General features: G+C 39.5%; 1 protein-coding gene across 2 annotated transcripts in view; it reads right to left on the reverse strand.

The window, feature by feature from the left end:
* The window catches only part of LOC115214338 (dynein regulatory complex protein 9-like), a 200,535-nt gene that overhangs the window by 112,716 nt on the left and 67,391 nt on the right, over positions 1–20,428 (reverse strand). For both annotated transcript variants that reach the window (XM_029783521.2, XM_036505078.1), the window contains one exon: positions 9,494–9,622. In XM_029783521.2, coding sequence (XP_029639381.1) covers positions 9,494–9,622 — 129 coding nt within the window. The remainder of the gene's footprint in view (positions 1–9,493; positions 9,623–20,428) is intronic.

Below are 20,428 nucleotides of genomic sequence, written 5' to 3' on the forward strand. Positions count from 1 at the left end.
CCCTAGATGTTATTCCAAAATTGGCGGGTTTCTCCTGCTTCATGAGGTGTGTTATCTTTTGTATTTCCTCCTAAGCCCTTAAAAAACTGCCTCTTATTATTATTATTATTATTATTATTGAGCTGAAACTCAAATTGTAACTCTGGATTTTATGTCAATGATTGTCCAAATTATAAAAGTAAAGGAACAGCATGGCAGCAAAGTCAGAATATTCATAATTGCATCAAAATATGATTAGTCAACAGTACATCAGGACTTGATTGATTGTTGAAAACATATACACCCTACCTTATGTACTTTTCTCCTTGTTTATAAATACAAACATCCAACTACACACACACACACGCACGCATATAGTTATCCTCATCGTCATCATTTAATGTCCATTTTCCACACTGGTATGGGTTGGACTGTATTGATATATACACATATAAACTACAAGTTTGTAGTTCATTAATTTGTGTGTGTGTGTGTGTGTGTGTGTGTTGAATTAATAAATCATGAGCTGATATATCAGTGTGACATGAAGGCAGTTATTTTGTCTCATCTTGATATTCTTTTTTGTTTTGTGTATTTTTTTGACCATTTACCAATTCCTCGTAAGTGATTCTTTTCATGGTGTCATCAAGAGTAAACAGAAACATTACCAAAACACGATTCCATTTAACTGTAACTTTCGACAGTGCGAACCTGTTCTCTTGCTCAACAGTCGTACATCAACAATAGACTCTCTGTGACGTAGATCCGCTCGCGTTCTCAGTTTACATTCAAGCCTGGGTAGACAAATTAACATGAAGACAAACAGACAGACAGGAAAGAGAAGAAACAGGCAGAGACTGGGAGAAAGTTTTAATTTTGAATATTTGGCCATTCAGTCACAATGAATTCATTCTTAAGTGTCAAAGAAATAAAAATGGCCAACTGGATACAGCATGCACGTAGTAGCTTGCAAGTCCTAGGTTCAAACCCATTGCAAGTGTATGGGTGGAGGCACATGTATGGGTGGAGGCACAACTGTGTGGTTAAGAAGTTTGCTTACCAATCACACAGCTCCATGTTCAATACCACTGTATGACACCAAGGGTAATCAGTGGCTTCTGTTGCAGACTTAGGCTCATCTAAGGCTTGTAACGGAAAATTTGGCACATGAAATCTGTAGAAACCATTCTGGTGGATGCCACATAAAAAGCACCTCTGCTGGAACCATGTAAGAAACACCCACACTTGGGCCACATAAAATCCATCCCTTTTGTGCCACATTAAAAAGCACCTGCACCCATGCCACATAAAATGCACCCAAAACACTCTCTGTAAAGTGGCTGGCGTTAGGAAGGGCATTTGGCTATAGAACCTTGCTAGCGTGGAAAACACATGTTAGATGATGATGATGATGATGATGATGATGATGATGTTGATGATGATGTTGATGATGATGATGATGTTGATGATGTTGATGATGATGATGTTGATGATGTTGATAATGATGGTGGTGCTGGTGGTGGTGGTGGTGGTGATGGTGATGATGATGATGATGATGATGATGATGATGATGTTGATGATGATGGTGGTGGTGGTGATGACGATGATGATGATGATGATGATGTTGATAATGATGTTGATGATGATGGTGGTGGTGGTGGTGATGGTGATGATGCATCATAACGACTGAATCTGTTTCAGGAAGGTAGACTTAATCCATTGCTCTCTTTAGAAGTTTTAATAAAGTCCATTCTGTTGCAGGGATTTGAACCTAGTCCGCAATCTCCACTTTTGACCAAACCACAAAAGAACATTGGTTATTCCACTAGACTGTCTTTGAGCCCTTGACAGAATACATATCGGAGAGGCACTGCGTGAATGCTGTCTGTAATTCACTACCATCACAGACATCTGGTGAAATGACCCAACTCTCAGCTGCAAATAAACAAGGAAAAGATCTGGCTTTGGGGCATTCTAGATTCACGTTCCATCTTTGACATCTGTTGGATCAAAGATGAATAACAGTAACAGCAATGACATCAACAGCAGCAGCAGCAGCCGTTCAAGAATTTGGACCTGGAGATCTCCATTTCCAGCGACTTCGAGGGTCACCTCCCAGTGGTGTCGGGCGTCAACGAAGAGCCCTCGACTACATCAAGACAACCAAAGTTTTTTTTTTTCTTTCCAAGGTCTGGGGTCTCCCGCCTCTAAGCCCTAGACCATCACCTAATCACCCTTACTCGTCTTGTTGCTTAACAACAACAACAACAACAACATCAACAGCAGCAGCATATCTAATTACTTCTGGAAAGTCGTTAATCAAATTCCTGCCCCACCCCCAGCCTTTACTATTGCCAGCAGACAGCAAGGAGGCTTTCTGTTGTGCAAAATAACACCAAGATGCTACGGTTGGTTTCATATTTGCTTATCAGTTCATATTCAGAATTGGATGGAATACAAAGAGAAAAGAGAAAAATAGGATTGGATCTATTTGTTGTTAATATAAAGTTCAAAAATAAAAACCAAATAACTATAAGTATAATTTGATTTTAATATATATATATATCATCATCATCATCATCAACGTTTAACATCCTTTTTCCATGCTGGCATGGGTTGGACGGTTTGAGTGGGATCTGGGAAGCCAGGAGGCTGCACCAGGCTCCAATATATATATATATATGTGCATGTGTGTGTGTGTGTGTGTGGGTGTCTGTGGATCTGACGATACACCATAAAGTTAAACCCTTTATGGATGGGAAACCCAGGGTAACCCCATAAATCGGCCTTCCCCAGTAAAATCATCATCATCATCATCATAATCCTTGTTTAACATCCGTTTTCCATGCTGGCATGGGTTGGACGGTTTGACTGGGATCTGGGAAGCCAGGAGGCTACACCAGGCTCCAGCATATATATATATATATATATATATATATATATACAGGAGTGGCTGTGTGGTAAGTAGCTTGTTTACCAACCACATGGTTCCAGGTTCAGTCCCACTGCATGGCACCTTGGGCAAGTGTCTTCTACTATAGGCTCGGGCCGACCAAAGCCTTGTGAGTGGATTTGGTAGACGGAAACTGAAAGAAGCCCGTCGTATATATGTATATATATATGCATGCGTGTGTTTGTGTGTCTGTGTTTGTCCCCCTAGCATTGCTTGACAACCGATGCTGGTGTGTTTATGTCCCCGTTACTTAGCGGTTCGGCAAAAGAGACCAATAGAATAAGTACTGGGCTTACAAAAGAATATGTCCCGGGGTCGAGTTGCTCGATTAAAGGCAGTGCTCCAGCATGGCCGCAATCAAATGACTGAAACAAGTAAAAGAGTAAAGAGAGAGAGTATATATATATATATGTGCATGTGTGTGTGTGGGTGTCTGTGGATCTGACGATACACCATAAAGTTAAAGCCTTTATGGATGGGAAACCCAGGGTAACCCCATAAATTGGCCTTCCCCAGTAAAATCATCATCAACTTCATTGTTTAATGTCTGTTTTCCATGCTGGCATGGGTTGGACGGTTTGGCTCAACTAAAGGCAGTGCTCCAGCATGGCCGCAGTCAAAGGACTTAAACAAGTAAAAGAATAAAAGAACACACACACACACACACACACACACACACACACACACACACACACACACCACACACACACATATTTATTGGAGCTTTTTAAATTTTAAATAAATGTTGAATATTTGAAAAATTTCCACAAAGATAGAAATATCTATTTTTGTAATTTTGAAAATACAAATAAAACAATTTTTTTCTTTTAAAGTGAAGGATTTTTTTTTTGTACAAAATTGAAAGAAAAATTAATAAGGCATTAGAAGAGAATGACTCTCCCTAGACACAATAAAATATGCTTCAACACACGAATTCACATAAAGAATCTTGCAAAGCAAATAAGAAAACGAAAGAAAGAAAATTTGTTGGATTTCAAAGTTTTTAGTTGTTTTGAGTTTCTATTGAGGGAAGACATTTTTGGCAGGTAAAAAAAAAAACAAATGGTCTTTGTAGAAACATGATACTAAGACAGGTGTGTGTGTGTGTGAGTGTATGTGAGTATATGTGTGTGCACGTGTATGTGTGTGAGTGTATGTGTGCACGTGTGTGTGTGAGAGTGTAACATTTTTGGCAGGTAAAAAAAACAAATGGACTTTACAGAAACATGATGCTAAGACAGGTGTGTGTGTATATGTGTGTGTGCACGTGTGTGTGTGAGTGTATGTGTGTGCATGTCATGTATGTGTGTGCATGTCATGTATGTGTGTGTGTGCAGACACGTGTGTATGAGTGTATGTGTGTGCATGTGTGTGTGCACATGTGTGTATGAGTGTATGTGTGTGCATGTGTGTGTGCACACGCATGTGTGTATGAGTGTAAGTGTGTGTGCATGCATGTGTGCTTGTGTATATGTGCACATGCACATGTGTGCATTCATGTGCATGTATGCAAGTGTGTCCACATGTGTGTACACATACATCTGTATGCATGCATGCATGCATGTGTGCATTGTATGCATACATGTGTGCACATACATTATGTACACATGTTTGTGCATACATGTATTCTTTTACAATTCAGCTTTATAGAATATCAAGTTGTAATAAATATGTCTTTCCTAAGAATATTAATAATATTTGAGATCCAAAGGTGGCAAGCTGGCAGAATCGTTAGCACACCGGATGAAATACTTTGCGGTATTTCATCTGTCCTTATGTTCTGAGTTCAAATTCCACCAAGGTCGATTTTGCCTTTCATCCTTTTGGGGTCAATTAAATAAGTACCAGTTACACACCGGTGTCAATTTAATCAAATCATCCTCCCCAAAATCATTCTTTTGGGGCCAATTAAATAAGTAACAGATCGATTAATCGACTGGCCCCCTCTCCAAAATCTTCCTTTCGGGGTCAATTAAATAAGTACCAGTTATAAACTGGGGCCAATCTAATTGACTGGCCCCCTCTCCAAAATCATCCTTTCGGGGTCAATTAAATAAGTACCAGTTATAAACTGGGGCCGATCTAATTGACTGGTCCCCTCTCCAAAATCATCCTTTCGGGGTCAATTAAATAAGTACCAGTTATACACTGGGGTCGATCTAATCGACTGGCCCCCTCTCCAAAATCATCCTTTTGGGGTCAATTAAATAAGTACCAGTTATACACTGGGGCCGATCTAATTGACCAGTCCCCTCCTCCCCCCACAATTTCAGGCCTTGTGCCTCGAGTATTGCTAATATTTGAGACCCATAGTAGTTTATGCCTTCACACTAAATCTAAATCTCGAATTTAACTCACTTCAATTTTACACTTTTGTACAATTTTCTCTTTCTAATTATTGGATAAAAATTCATCTTCATGTGCTGACACAAGCCATAAATCTAAAAAGACGAAGGAGAGTATATAATCATGTGTTCCATTAAATACCAATTATTTTCATCTCTTGCATTCCATACAGGAATATTAAATCAACTTCTCTACTCGACTCACTCTTTATTCTATTGGTTTTGCAAAGCTAAAACCATAATGTTGCCATCTATGAGATTTGAAATCGGAGCATAAAGCATCATAACTAAATAATCACAGGTGTTTTGTGCAGGTAATTTTGTCCGATTTGTTCCAGTCCACCACCTAATAGTTAATTATAGTGATTCTTTGAAATGCCTGCTTCCCATTTTATAACAAGTCATGATGGAGCAAAGGCAATGAGTGGCAGAACCATCATCACATTGCACAGAATGCATAGTGGCATTTCTTTCAGGTTTTTACTCTCTGGGTTCAAATCCTGCTGAGGTCAACTGATGCCACATAGTAAGCAACTGTGTCACATAAAAAGCACCTGCATTGGTGTCACATAAAATGTACCTGTGTCAGTGCCACATAAAAATGCACCTGTGTTGGTGCCATGTAAAAAGCACCTGTTCCACTGCCACATAAGCACCTGTACCAGTGCCACATAAAAAGCACCTGTGCTGGTGCCACATAAAAAGCGCCTGTGTTGGTGCCATGTAAAACTCCCCTGTGCCACTGCCATATGATAAGCACTTAGTACACTCTGTAAACTTGTTGGTGTTAGGAAAGGCATCCAGTCATGGAAACCTTGCCAAAACAGATGACAGAAGCCTGGTGCAGCTCTCCAGCCTTGCCACCTCCTGTCAAAATTTCCAACCCAGAGCACCATGGAAAACAGACATTGAATGATGATGGTGATGATGATGATAATGAAAAGAATTTAGCAAACATAAAATTTTCTGTAAAGTACTTTAAGCAGAAGAGTTTCAATGCAGGTATTATCAAAATCACCTCACTATAGCAGCCAAAATCTCCCTCAACAAAGTTCCTATTTGTCTTTAAAAGAAATGAAATATGTTTTTATCTTTCAAGCATATGTTGTATGTTAGAAGTGAATTTGCCCCACAACAAAGACAAGATTGTCACAAACTGATTGGCAAGCGTTAATTAATGATGAAATGGCCTGAAGAGCTGATAAAAAGGAAAACAGTTACAAATCACTGGGGTGGAGGTGCAGCGTAGGAAAATACTGTAACAACATGAAATTATTTTACACAGACGCCACATACACATATACATATTTATAAATATGCAGACATATATACATACAATAACACACACACACATACACATGTCTATAATAAGCATTTACATATGTGGATATATATACAATAATAGACATATACTCTTTTACTCTTTTACTTGTTTCAGTCATTTGACTGCAGCCATGCTGGAGCACCTCCTTTAGTTGAGCAAATAGACCCCAGGACTTATTCTTTGGATACCTAGTACTTATTCTATCGGTCTCTTTTGCCGAACCACTTAGTTACGGGGACGTAAACAAACCACCATCGGTTGGGGGAACAAACAGACACACAAACATATACACACACATACATATATATATATATATATATATATATTATATATATATATATATATATATATATATTATATATATATATATATATATATATATATATATATATATATAATATATATATATATGTATATATACAATGGGCTTCTTTCAGTTTCCGTCTACCAAATCTACTCACAAGGCTTTGGTCGGCCCGAGGCTATAGTGGGAGACACTTGCCCAAGGTGCCACATCTGGAGAGCTAATGGCTGCACCAGGCTCTAATCTGGTTCGGCAATGTTTCTACAGCTGGATGCCCTTCCTAATGCCAACCACTCCGAGAGTGTAGGGAGTGCTTTTTACATGCCACTGGTACAGGAGCCAGTCAGGGGGCACTGGCCCCAGCTATGAACCATTGTTTTACTTAACTCAACAGGTCTTCTCAAGTATATCATATCACCCAACACATCAGGGTTATTCTGAACAGAGCTGGACATGTGTGGCTGCGATCTCACTTTAGTTGCCGGGTCTTCTCAATTACAGCATATCTCCAAAGGTCCTGATCTCCTGTCATTGCCTCTGTGAAGCCGAATGTTTGAAGGTCATGCTTCACCATCTCATCCCATGTTTTCCTGGGTCTACCTTGTCTACAAGTTCCTTCCACAGTTAGGGAGTGGCACTTCCTCACACAGCTGTCTTCATTCATATGTAACACATGACCATACCAGTGCAGACGCCTCTCATGCACACCACATTTGATGTTTCTTATGCCCAAATTTTCTCTTAGTGTGCTTACACTCTGTCATGTATGTACACTGACATTACACATCCATCAGAGCATATTGGCTTCATTCTTTCAAGCCTATGCACCTCCTCAGCATTCATGGCCCATGTTTCATTGCTGTGTAGCATGGCAGTTTGCACACATGCATCATACAGTCTACCTTTTACTCTGAGCGAGAGGCCCTTTGTTACCAGCAGAGGTAAGAGCTTTCTGAACTTTGCCCAGGCTATTCTTATTCTAGCAGCTATGCACTCAGAACATCCACCCACACTACAGACTTAGTCACCTAGGTAGCAGAAGCTATCAACTACTTCTAGTTTCTCCCCCTGGCATGGGATGGAATCTGTTTTCTGTATATCTTCAGCGTTTATTGCCCCTGTGCATCTGCCACACACAAAAACTATTTTCCCAGTTAACCTTCCTTGGATATTGCTGCACCTCTTATGTGTCCAAAGCTTAACCAGGTACATCGCATGGAATTTCAACCCACACCTTTTCTATAGATCGAGCAGGGCCATCTACCTGAAGGGGATTGTGATTTGACAACCATCCTACTTACTAAGACTTTGGTTTTTGCCAAGTTAACCCTAAGCCCCTTCACTTCTAGACCTTGCTTCCACACCCTAAACTTCGTCTCTAGTTCTGGCTGTGACTCGGCTCCCAGGAGCATCCTGTCTTGAATTACTCTGTTATTGTCTAGAGAACTATAATGAATAAGAGGGGCAGAGGACTGATCCTTGGTGAACCCCTACTTCTACTTGGAATTTTTCAGTATACTTGTTGCCAACCCTCACCTTACTGACAGCATCCCTGGCAGCTCTTACTAACCACTTCTCTATCCCCAGTTTCCTCATTGACCACCAGATAAGGGATCAGATGACCCTGTCAAAGGCTTTCGCCAAGTCAACAAAAGCCATGAACAGAGGTTTATCTTTGGCTATGTATTTCTCCTGCAGTTGCCTTACCAGAAATATAACATCAGTGGTGCTTCTACCTGGCACAAAACCAAGCTGCATCTCATCTAGGCTAACTCTCTCCCTAATTAGTTGGGCTATGACCCTCTCCATGACCTTCATCATCTGATCCAACAACTTGATACCCCTGAAGTTATTTCTGTCTAAAACATCACCTGTACCTTTGTGGCAGTTGACTATGATGCTGCTACACCAGTCATTGGGTATGACTCCTTCATGAACTACCTGATTTACGATGCAGGTGACAAGACCATAACCCACATTTGATTAATATCACAGCTTTGTATTATGTCAATATCATACTTGTATGGTGTGGGCATGGCTGAACGGTAAGAAGTTTGCTTCCCAACCACATGGTTCCAAGTTCAGTCCCACTGCATGGCACCATGGGCAAGTGTCTTCTATGATAACCTTGAACTGACTAAAGCTTGTGAGAGGATTTAGTAGATGGAAACTGAAAGAAGCCCATCGTATATATATATATATATATATATATGCCTGTGTGTGTGTGTGTGTTTTTCCCCACCACAGCTTGACAACTTATATTGGAGTGTTTATGTCCCCATAACTTAGCAGTTCAGCGAAAGAGACTAATAGAGTAAGTATTGGGCTTAAAGAATAAGTACTGGAGTCAATTTGTTCGACTAAAATTCTTCAAGGCAGTGCCCCAGCTTGGCCACAGTCTAATAACAGAAACAAGTAAAAGAATAAAAGAGCGTGATTGTTACATTTAATGTTAGCATAGACAGAAAAAGCCAGGATCTGGATTTAATAAGGAAAAACATTAGAAAACAATGAAACAATCCTAACAAAAAAACAAACAAATTTGAGTGGATGAACCAAAGTGAATAAGACAGAAATTTAATTCTTACTTTTCAATGGTTTCCTGAAGTCCTCTTTTAGTTTTCTTAGCTTTAGCAACAGCTGAGACGAGGGATGTAAAAGAACGATTTTTTCTGAGATCTGAAACAACGTTTTCCATTATGTCCTGGACATACTGTCTGCAAATAATTAAAAAAATTGATACTATAATAATATAAATTTCTATCAATCTAACTTTATGTTTGCATGGGTAAATTACATTATTATGAAGACATTAGCTATTGGAATTTATAACTCTTTATTCTTTACTCTTTTACTTGTTTCAGTCATTTGACTGCAGCCATGCTGGAGCACCGCTTTTAGTCGAGCAAATCGACCCCGGGACTTATTCTTTGTAAGCCCAGTACTTATTCTATCGGTCTCTTTTGCCAAACCGCTAAGTGACAGGGACATAAACACACCAGCATCGGTTGTCAAGCAATGCTAGGGGGACAACCACAGACACACAAACACTCACATACACACATATATATATATATACATATATACGACAGGCTTCTTTTCAGTTTCCGTCTACCAAATCCACTCACAAGGCATTGGTCGGCCCGGGGCTATAGCAGAAGACACTTTCCCAAGATGCCATGCAGTGGGACTGAACCCGGAACCATGTGGTTGGTTAGCAAGCTACTTACCACACAGCCACTCCTGCGCCTAGGTTTTCCTTATAGAAATCCTTCCAAACTCATTAAAATATCCACCAGATGATGGAAGAATTACACAAAAAGCTTAAAATGGGGTCTGCTGGTGTATAGCAACCAGCGAAAAATGAAGAGAACCAGTGAGGTCTTAATTATGCAGGGTTTTATGATGACCATTTGTCAGCCAATTAGGTTTTCTATCTATGGCCATCTTGTCTTCATTTCTGGGATATGAAATCTGGAGCTGAATATTCTAGTATATACAAGTATATTTATCTATTATATTAATCTAGTACATTTCTTTAGAAGAATGTAGGGTGACATTTGAGGCAGATTTATCTATTATTTTCAGCAGATCAAGCAACTATATTGAGGCTTCCTCACAACTTTGTGTATAAGTGTAGGTATATGAATGCATGCCAGTATATATTTCTTTACTACCCACAAGGGGCTAAACCTAAAGGGGACAAACAAGGACAGACAAACGGATTAAGCCAATTACATCGACCCCAGTGCGTAACTGGTACTTAATTTATCGACCCCGAAAGGATGAAAGGCACAGTCGACCTCGGCAGAATTTGAACTCAGAACGTAACGGCAGACGAAATACCGCAAAGCATTTCGCCCGGCGTGCTAACATTCCTGCCGGCTCGCCGCCTTTTATGCATGCCAGTATATATGTGTGTGTGTGCATGTGCACGAGGATGTGCATGTATGAGGTGGGGAAGTATGGTCTTTTGCTCACTACATCTGATGCTTCTTAAATCCAACTTTTCTCTCAGGGCGCTTACACTCTGTCGTGTATGCACATAAAAAGCACAATTTGGGCATGGCCGTTGCCAGTTCCACCATACTGGCCCTCGTGCCGGTGGCATGTAAAAGCACCCACTACACTCTCGGAGGGGTTGGCGTTAGGAAGGGCATCCAGCTATAGAAACTCTTCCAGATCAGATTGGAGTTTGGTTTGCCAGACCTCAGTCAAATCGTCCAACCCATGCTAGCATAGAAAGCGGACGTTAAATGATGATGATGATGACGATGATAATCCAAATAATGTAAGAGTTTGTCAATGGAGAAATGGAGAAATAGGATCTAAATTTGACGAGGTGCTGTAACAACTAAAATAAATAATGGAAATGTGAGTTAGAAAAGGAATTATAGAAATTTTAATGAAATATTTAAGACAGAACTTTTGCAACAAGTTTCATAATGTCTGCTTTTGTGTTAGAGAAAACCTTAAAATGCTTTACTAATTTCATTTCTGAAAAGTTTTGCTCACAAATGAAAATACTACCAAAGATTGAAAACATACAAGCAGCAAACTTGTTTAAAAATGGAAATTCTTCCCAGGCAGAAATACATAAAATTCTACAAGACTCTCTCTTTAATCTTTTTGATGCCAACCTGCCTGAAACTGCACCAAATTCTTTGACAGAAGCTTTCTGTTTCAAAGTGAACTAAGTTAAAAACCTTCCATCAATGTCTCACATTAATTTATGTTCCAGACTCTAGAATCAAAATGACAAAAGTATTTTACTAAATTCTTAATTATTTTCAAAAGGCTACAAGAATATGGTAACAGAAGAGTTAAACATAGATTTCAGTTTCTCATTGCTTCTATTTGATACATAATGGTAGTTTCTTCTGGTGACACATTAAAAGAATTCTAAACATCAATTTCTGTCTGATAACTATGAAACACATGGAATCTTTTAACAAATTCTTCCTTTAAATGTTTTGGTGCTTTAGTACATGTTTTTATTGAGTTCAATGAAGCATTCTACTCATTCAGCATTCCGCTGCAATAAGAGAACCACTCAATACTAGCGAGATACTATTTACATTTTTAGAACTTTTTTTTTTTTTGAAACCATACTAAATTCCTGCCATGTATTCAAACAAACATCAGTCTATGACATTGCGCAGTTGTAATGAGAAGACTTTTAATGAAAAAGATAATTAATCCCTCCCCCCATCTCACATGGGTTCTGATTATCATTGACAATGAGGTCTCTTTACAAAAGTATAATAAAAACCATTACTCAATGGTTGCGTTCGTTCGCTTCAAGGGTTGCATGTGGCCTGACAACCACAGGTCAGGAACCACTGATACAAGACAAAGGAACTTCGAGGGCCAAAGATAGGAGGACAAACTAAAAGGGAACCAGGATCAAGAGACAAGGGTTCATATCCTGCCATTGCTGCTAGGATATTTAATTTTTTGTTTTTTATATCCTGCATTTTGTAAGCAAACAATGGTAGTTTGGGTATAGATTCCCCACAAGTTGGTCCTTAGATCACTGTATTTCTGATAAGGGAGTAACAAGAGAGGGACCATACAGTGCTAGTGAAGCAAATACCACAAGGTGTGCTTGTCTAACACTTGAGTTTTTTGTGTTTAACAGATGTTTACATCTTTTGATGTTACACCAAAGATAAACAAAAATAAACATATACATGCATACTCAATATACACAGGTATCACAATCAGAAACTGTGTGGAAGACCTTGGTATGGTGTGTATGGTGTGTGTGTGCATGTGTGTGTGCATGCGTGTTTATGTGCATGTGTGTGTGTAAATGTGTGTGCATGAGTGTGTATGCATGTGTATATGTGTGCATGAGGAAGTGTGTCAATGTGTGTATAAGCATGTGTGTGTGTGTGTACATGTATATGCATGGGTGTATCTGTAAGTGTATATGTGTATCCATAAGTGTGTGTGTGTGTGTGTGTGTGTGTCATTACACTGACCCTCTCCACCACCCACCCACCCACATGGGCAGCCATAACATTTCTGCCCCACAAAATAAATCCAATGGCTCAGAACTTCAACAGACAAAACCCGGAGGAATAAATAAAACTTCACTTGGAAACAAGGAATCACTGGCCCCAGAAAGGACATCAACCTAAAGGATTCTATTTTAAGGATCTTTCTTTGTTCCATGCCAGCATGGAAAAGTATACAGAAAACAAACAATTGGTGGCAGCAGCAGCAGCAGCCGTTCAAGAATTTGGACCTGGACTACAACAAGACAACCAAAGTTTTTTTTTTCCAAGGTCTGGGGTCTCCCGCCCCTAAGCCCTAGACCATCACCTAATCACCCTTACCTGTCTTGTTGCTTAACAACAACAACAACAGCAGCAGCATTATTTTAATGACCACCTTTCCCTGCTTGCATGAGTTGGATGGAATTTGTTGAGGTGAATATTCCAGGGCCAAATGCCTTTCCTGTCACCAACCCTCACCTGTTTCCAGATAAGCTAATACTTCTTCCAAGACCAGACATGTTTCCTGAGAAAACTGGAATCAAAAGACACCACTTGCACAACAGTGACACTCACTTACAACAATCACATGAAGTGAAGACAAGGAGACAGTAACACACACATGCACATCATCATCATAATCATCATCATCATCGTTTAACGTCCGCTTTCCATGCTAGCATGGGTCAGACAGTTTGACTGAGGACTGGCAAGCCAGAAGGCTACACCATGCTCCAATCTGATCTGGCAAAGTTTCTACAGCTTGATGCCCTTCCTAACGCCAACCACTCCAAGAGTGTAGTAGGTGCTTTTACGTGGCACCAGCATGAGGGCCAGTCAGGTGGTTCTGGCAACAAGCACACTCAAAAGGTGTTTTTTACATGCCACCTGCATGGGAGCCAGTCTGGCAGCACTGGCAACGACCATGCTCAAATGTTGTTTTTCACGTGCCACCGGTACATGTGCCAATAAGGCGACACTGGCAATGATCACGCTTGAATGATGCTTTTTATATACCACTGGCACAGATACCAATCAGCGGCCCTGGCAACGATCACGCTCGGATGGTGCTTTTAATGTTCCACTGACACGAGTGCCAATCAGGCGGTACTGTCTCTGACCACGTCAGCAATTTTGATTTTGATTTCACTTGCCTCAATAGGTTTTTGCAAGCAAAGTTTATTGTCCAATGAATGAGGGATACTCATAAATGGGCTGATTACACCCACTGGCATAGGCCATGGGCTATGGTCTCACTTGGCTTGTCGGGTCTTCTCAAGCACAGCGTATCTCCAAAACATATACATATATGTATGATAGGCTTCTTTCAGTTTCCATTTACCAAATCTACACACAAAGCTTTGGTCAGCCTGAAGCTATAGCAGAAGACACTTGCCCAAGGTGCTATGCAAGGGAATTGAACCCAGGACCTGGTGCTTAGGAAGCAAACTTCATCACTCAGCCATGTCTGGAATTTAACCAATTTGAAATTTCAAGTCAAAATATTAAAAAAATATATATATAAAATTGAAAGGAAATAAAAAAAATAGTGTAAATTGAAACTTTTGTTTTCTTTTGTTTTTTCTTTTGTAAGTTTGGTTTGTATAACAAGTTGTCCCATAAGAAAGGAAGCATTTAATGTGAAGTAAATGCCTGAATGCTGCTTCACTTGTGAAACACCTGGTACTTGGATAAATTCCATTCTAGAACCATTTACAAACTCAACCAAAACTTAACAATTCAAATATTTTAACAATATTTCAGTTACCGTTTTTTTTTTTTTTTACAGCTTCACAGTTGGCAGAAAGAGACTTCAAATAGGCACCAAACACATTTGCTACTCATAGAACATCAATTTTTAATAGATGTGTGTGTGTACAAGTGTAATTGTAGAGAGAATGAGAGAACAGAAAGAGAAAGAGAATCTTTGGTCGAAAAGGGTGTAAGCGGGAAGATATTAAAATTTTATAGGGATTCATAAATAAATGAAAATGAGAGAAAATAACATAAAAGAGAAAATAAAACCGTACGTCTAAATTTAATTTAATATTTTTTATGACTGATTTACAACAATAATGCTTGCTAGTCTTTGGTTTGGACAAAACTGTCTAAATCCATGCTCGGTAATTTTTGGGGGTTTTTTTTAATGTTTTTTAATAAAAGAAAATAGATTATAATTCTGTGGTTGTAGTTGAAGTGGGAAATGTGTGTTTACAACGTGTGATGATGATAATAATAATAATAATAATAATAATAATAATAATAATAATAATAAAAATAATGATAATAACAATAATGTTTTACAATGACATCAATTAAAATACACTTTCTGTCGAAATGTACAAAATTTTATGAGGAAATATTGGGAAAGCAAAAATTCAGCCATTGTTATTGCAATATAGAATTATTTTATTATTATCATTATTATTATTATTATTATTATTATTATTATTATTATTTTTTTTTTTACTGTTGTTGTTGTTGTTATCATCATCATCATTATTATTATTATTATTATTATCATTATTATTTTTTTTCTTCTTTCAAATTTGCTTCCATTTCTTGCCAAGTGTCTTCCCGACTCCTAGGGCAAAGAAACTCATAGTATACATTGGTAGGCCATTAAACTAAACTCAATAGTTCGTTCATTTTTTTTTTAAGTTAAATTAAAATACATGGGTAGTAATAGTTCTCACAGCGACAATGCTCTTCTCAATACGTGTGATGTATCAGTTAAGACAATCTTTTGCACTTCTTGCAGGGATGGTAAGCCAGGGATCATTCTCATATAATTATATTCTCATATAATCATTCTCATATAAATTTCCCTTCTTGATCATTCCTAGTGCTCCTACGATCACCGGTATTGTAACCGCCTTGAGATGCCACATTTTCTCAATTTCAATGAGCAGGTCTTTATATTTTCTGAGCTTGTCAAACTCTTTCGCCGAGATATTATGATCACAGGGGATGCTCATGTCAATCAATAAGCAAACTTTATTGTTTTGGTCTTTCATTATCATTATTATTATTATTGCTATTATTATCATTATTATTATTATTATTATTATTATTATGATTATTATTATTATTATTATTATTAAAGCAGCGAGCTGGCAGAATCATTAGCATGCTGGATAAAATGCTTAGTGGCTATTAACCACTATGTTCTGAGTTCAAATTCCACTGAGATTGACTTTGCCTTTCATCCTTTCGGGAGTCAATAAATTAAGTACCAGTTGTGTACTGGGGTCAATCTAATGCTTTATATGTATATATATGTATATATCCTTTTATTCTTTACTTCTTTCAGTCATTTGACTGTGCCCATGCTGGAGCACCGCCTTTAATCAAACAAATTGATCCCAGGACTTATTCTTTGTAAGCCGAGTACTTATTCTATTGGTTCCTTTTGCCAAAACGGTAAGTTACATGGATGTAAACACACCAACATCGGTTGTCAAGTGATGGTGAGGGGACAAAGACAGACATACAAATACATACATACATATATACATACATAATACATACACACACACACACACACACACACATATATATATATATATATATACATATATATATATATACACACACAACAGGCCTCGTTCAGTTTCTGTCTACCAAATCTACTCACCAAGCTTTAGTCAGCCTGAGGTTATAGTAGAAGGTGCCACACAATAGAACTGAACCCAGAAACAAGTGGTTGGGAAGCAAGCTTCTTACCACACAGCCACTCCTGTGCCAGTACATATATATATATATATATATATATATATATTATATCAAATTTACAGAAAGCAAAAGACAAAGACAGGTGTAGGAACAACAAGCAGGTGTATTAGTTTGATGCTCAGGAAAAATGGAAAGTCCTTTGCGTTTCGAGCCTAAGCTCTTCGACAGAAAGGAATAAGAGAAAATAAACAGAGAGAGGATGAAAAAAAACTTGTAGATTTCAGCAGTCCAAATATATCATCATCATTTAACATCTGCTTTCCATGCTAGCATGGGTTGGACGATTTTGACTGAGGGCTGGCAAGCCAGATGGCTACACCAGGCTCCAGTCTTCATCTGGCAGAGTTTCTACAGCTGGATGCCCTTCCTAACACCAACCACTCGGAGAGTGTAGTGGGTGCTTTCTATGTGCCACCGGCACAGGAGTCAGTCAGGCAGTACTGGCAATGACCTCGCTCGAATCTTTTTACACGTGCCACCGGCACAGGTGCCAGTGAAGCGACATTGGTAACGATCACACTCGAATGGTGCCCTTGTACATGCCACGGGTACGGAAGCCAGTTGGCTGCTCTGGCAACGATCACGCTCGGATGGTGCTCTTGGCACCCTACTAGCACATGCACAAGTGCCAGTAAGGCAGCGCTGGTAACAATCATACTTGAATAGTCGCTCTGTCAATGATCACATATACCTATACACTTGTGACACATAAAAAGCACCAAGTTCACTCTGCTGAGTGGTTGGTGTTAGGAAGAGCATCTAGCAGTAAAAATCTGCCAAAATAGTCCCAGAAGTTCGTTGCAGGCTTCAGCCTGACCAGCTCTTGTGGTACCGTTCCACTCATGCTTGCATGAAACACAGCCATTAAATAATGATGATGATGATGACAACAGGCTTCTTTCAGTTTCCATCTACCAAATCCACTCACCAAGCTTTGGTTGGCCCAAGGCTATTGTAGAAGACATTTGCCCAAGGTGCCATGCAGTGGGACTGAACCCACAACCATGTGGTTGGGAAGCAACTTTCTTAACCACACAGCCACACCTGAATACAATGGCTGCTTTAGCTGTTGGTCAAATACATCCTATTTTCTTTTCATTTATCTGGATATTCTTATCAATGGTTTCTCTTTGTATTCCTCAAATCTTATTCAAGAATCAGAAACATAGAAAATCAGAGTTACAAAATTAATTTTTCCTTTAAAATATATTTTTGCTACTCTACTTTCAGTATTGAGTACTCACTATCTTCCCTCTTGTTTACATTGAAGTGTTTTCTTCTATTACATACATACACATGTCTGTTTATCCATCTAATTGGGTGCTTATCAGCTCACTTATCTACTTATCTAGCAATCTAAATACAACTCTAAATAAAACACTGGACCACTGAGAACCAATTTTTATTGGGGCAACAAGATACATGCCGACCCGTCTGGAGCAAAGTATGGCTGAACTTGGGATTTTGGGGAGAGAATGCAAATCCTTAGTTCATAAGCTACAAATGATCGCAATATCTGGGACTGTAAAAAATCTGCAGGACCTTCTTAAGATTTAAAAGAAGATGTGTCAGTGACACATAAAAGGCACCATTCGAGTGTGATTGTTACCAGTGTCGCCTTACTGGCACTTGCACCCATGCTAGTAGGGTGCCAAGAGCACCATCCGAGCATGATCGTTGCCAGAGCAGCCACTGGCTTCCATGCCGGTGGCACGTAAAAGGGCACCATTCGAGCATGATCGTTACCAACGTTGCCTTACTGGCACCTGTGCCGGTGGCATGTGTAAAAAGATTCGAGCGAGGTCATTGCCAGTACCGCCTAACTGGCCCCCATGCCAGTGGCACGTAAAAAGCACCCACTACACTCTCGGAGTGGTTGGCGTTAGGGAGGGCATCCAGCTGTAGAAACTCTGCCAGGTCAAGATTGGAGCCTGGTGCAGCCATCTGGCTTGCCAGCCCTCAGTCAAATTCGTCCAAACCATGCTAGCATGGAAAGCAGACGTAAAATTACGATGATGATGATGATGATGATGATGGACAAAACAAGATACTTTCGTTCACAACCTTGCTACCAAGTAGGCGGCTGGTCAAAGTTTAATCTGAATTAAAAAGAAAAAGCCGTACACGCATACATATATGAATACATACATTCATACATGAATACACACACACACATGTATACATATCAGTGCTAACTAACCATGAAATGAAAGAATGGCTTATTTAACATACCATTCTAAATTCACTGCAAGTTAATATGGAAGTATTCGCTGATAATAAGAGAACATTCAAAAGCAATGCTTTTGAACAAATTTAGACATTAATCTGCAAACACGAGATCAGAGTTTCAAAAATAACATATTCGTCTGAACACAAACAATTCTTTAGTTTTTAGCGAGTTGTGTTTTTATAATTAAATATATTCAAAATAGTTGAGATATCTCCAAAATTAGAATGCAGGCTAAAAGCAACACGATATTGTATTACATCTTTCTTATTCATGTGAGGAGGCGCAATGGCCTAGTGGTTAAGGCAGCGGACTCGCGGTCGTAGGATCGCGGTTTCGATTCCCAGACCGGGCGTTGAGAGTGTTTATTGAGCGAAAACACCTAAAGCTCCACGAGGCTCCAGCAGGGGATAGTGGTGATCCCTTCTGTACTCTTTCACCACAACTTTCTCTCACTCTTACTTCCTGTTTCTGTTGTTCCTGTATTTCAAAGGGCCGGCCTTGTCACTCTCTGTGTCATGCTGAATATCCCCGATAACTACGTTAAGGTAACACGTGTCTGTGGAGTGCTCAGCCACTTACACGTTAATTTCACGAGCAGGCTATTCCGTTGATTCGGATCAACCGGAACCCTCGTCGTCGAAACCGACGGAGTGCTTCCATCCATTCATGTGAGTGAGTTCAAACCTTACAACTACTGGCTTTGTATTTTTATTCCTTCAGATTTCACGAATAGGCGCAGGAGTGGCTGTGTGGTAAGTAGCTTGCTTACCAACCACATGGTTACGGGTTCATTCCCACTGCATGGCACCTTGGGCAAGAGTCTTCTACTATAGCCCCGGGCCGATCAAAGCCTTGTGAGTGGATTTGGTAGACGGAAACTGAAAGAAGCTCGTTGTATATATGTATATATATATATATATGTGTGTGTGTGTGTGTGTGTTGTGTGTGTGTGTATGTTTGTGTTTGTCCCCTCAACATCGCTTGACAACCAATGGTGGTGTGTTTATGTCCCCGTAATGTAGCGGTTCAGCAAAAGTGACCGATAGAATAAGTACTAGGCTTCCAAAGAATAAGTCCTGGGGTCGATTTGTCAACTAAAAGCAGTGCTCCAGCATGGCCACAGTCAAATGACTGAAATAAGTAAAAGAGAGTAAAATAGAAATACTCACATGCCTGCAGGTTCAATCCCACTGCATGGCACCGAAACAAGGGTCTTCTTCTATAACCCCAGGCTGATCAATGCCTTGTGAGTGGATTTGGCATCCAGAAACTATGAGGAAGACTGCCATGTATGCATATGTAAGTATGTATGTATGTCATTTTTCAGTGCCACTTGACTGGCACCCATGCCTGTGACATATAAAAAGCACCATTCAAATATGGTCGATGCCAGTGCCACCTGACTGGCTCCCATGCCAGTGTCACATAAAAAGCACCATTTGAATGTGGTCGATGCCAGTACCGCCTGACTGGCACCCGTGCTGGTGGCACATAAAAATTATCATTCGAGTGTGGTCAATGCTAGTGCCACCTGATTGGCTCTTGTGCTAGTAGCA

Source organism: Octopus sinensis, linkage group LG7 (genome assembly GCF_006345805.1).
Source record: "Octopus sinensis linkage group LG7, ASM634580v1, whole genome shotgun sequence".
NCBI lineage: Eukaryota > Metazoa > Mollusca > Cephalopoda > Octopoda > Octopodidae > Octopus > Octopus sinensis.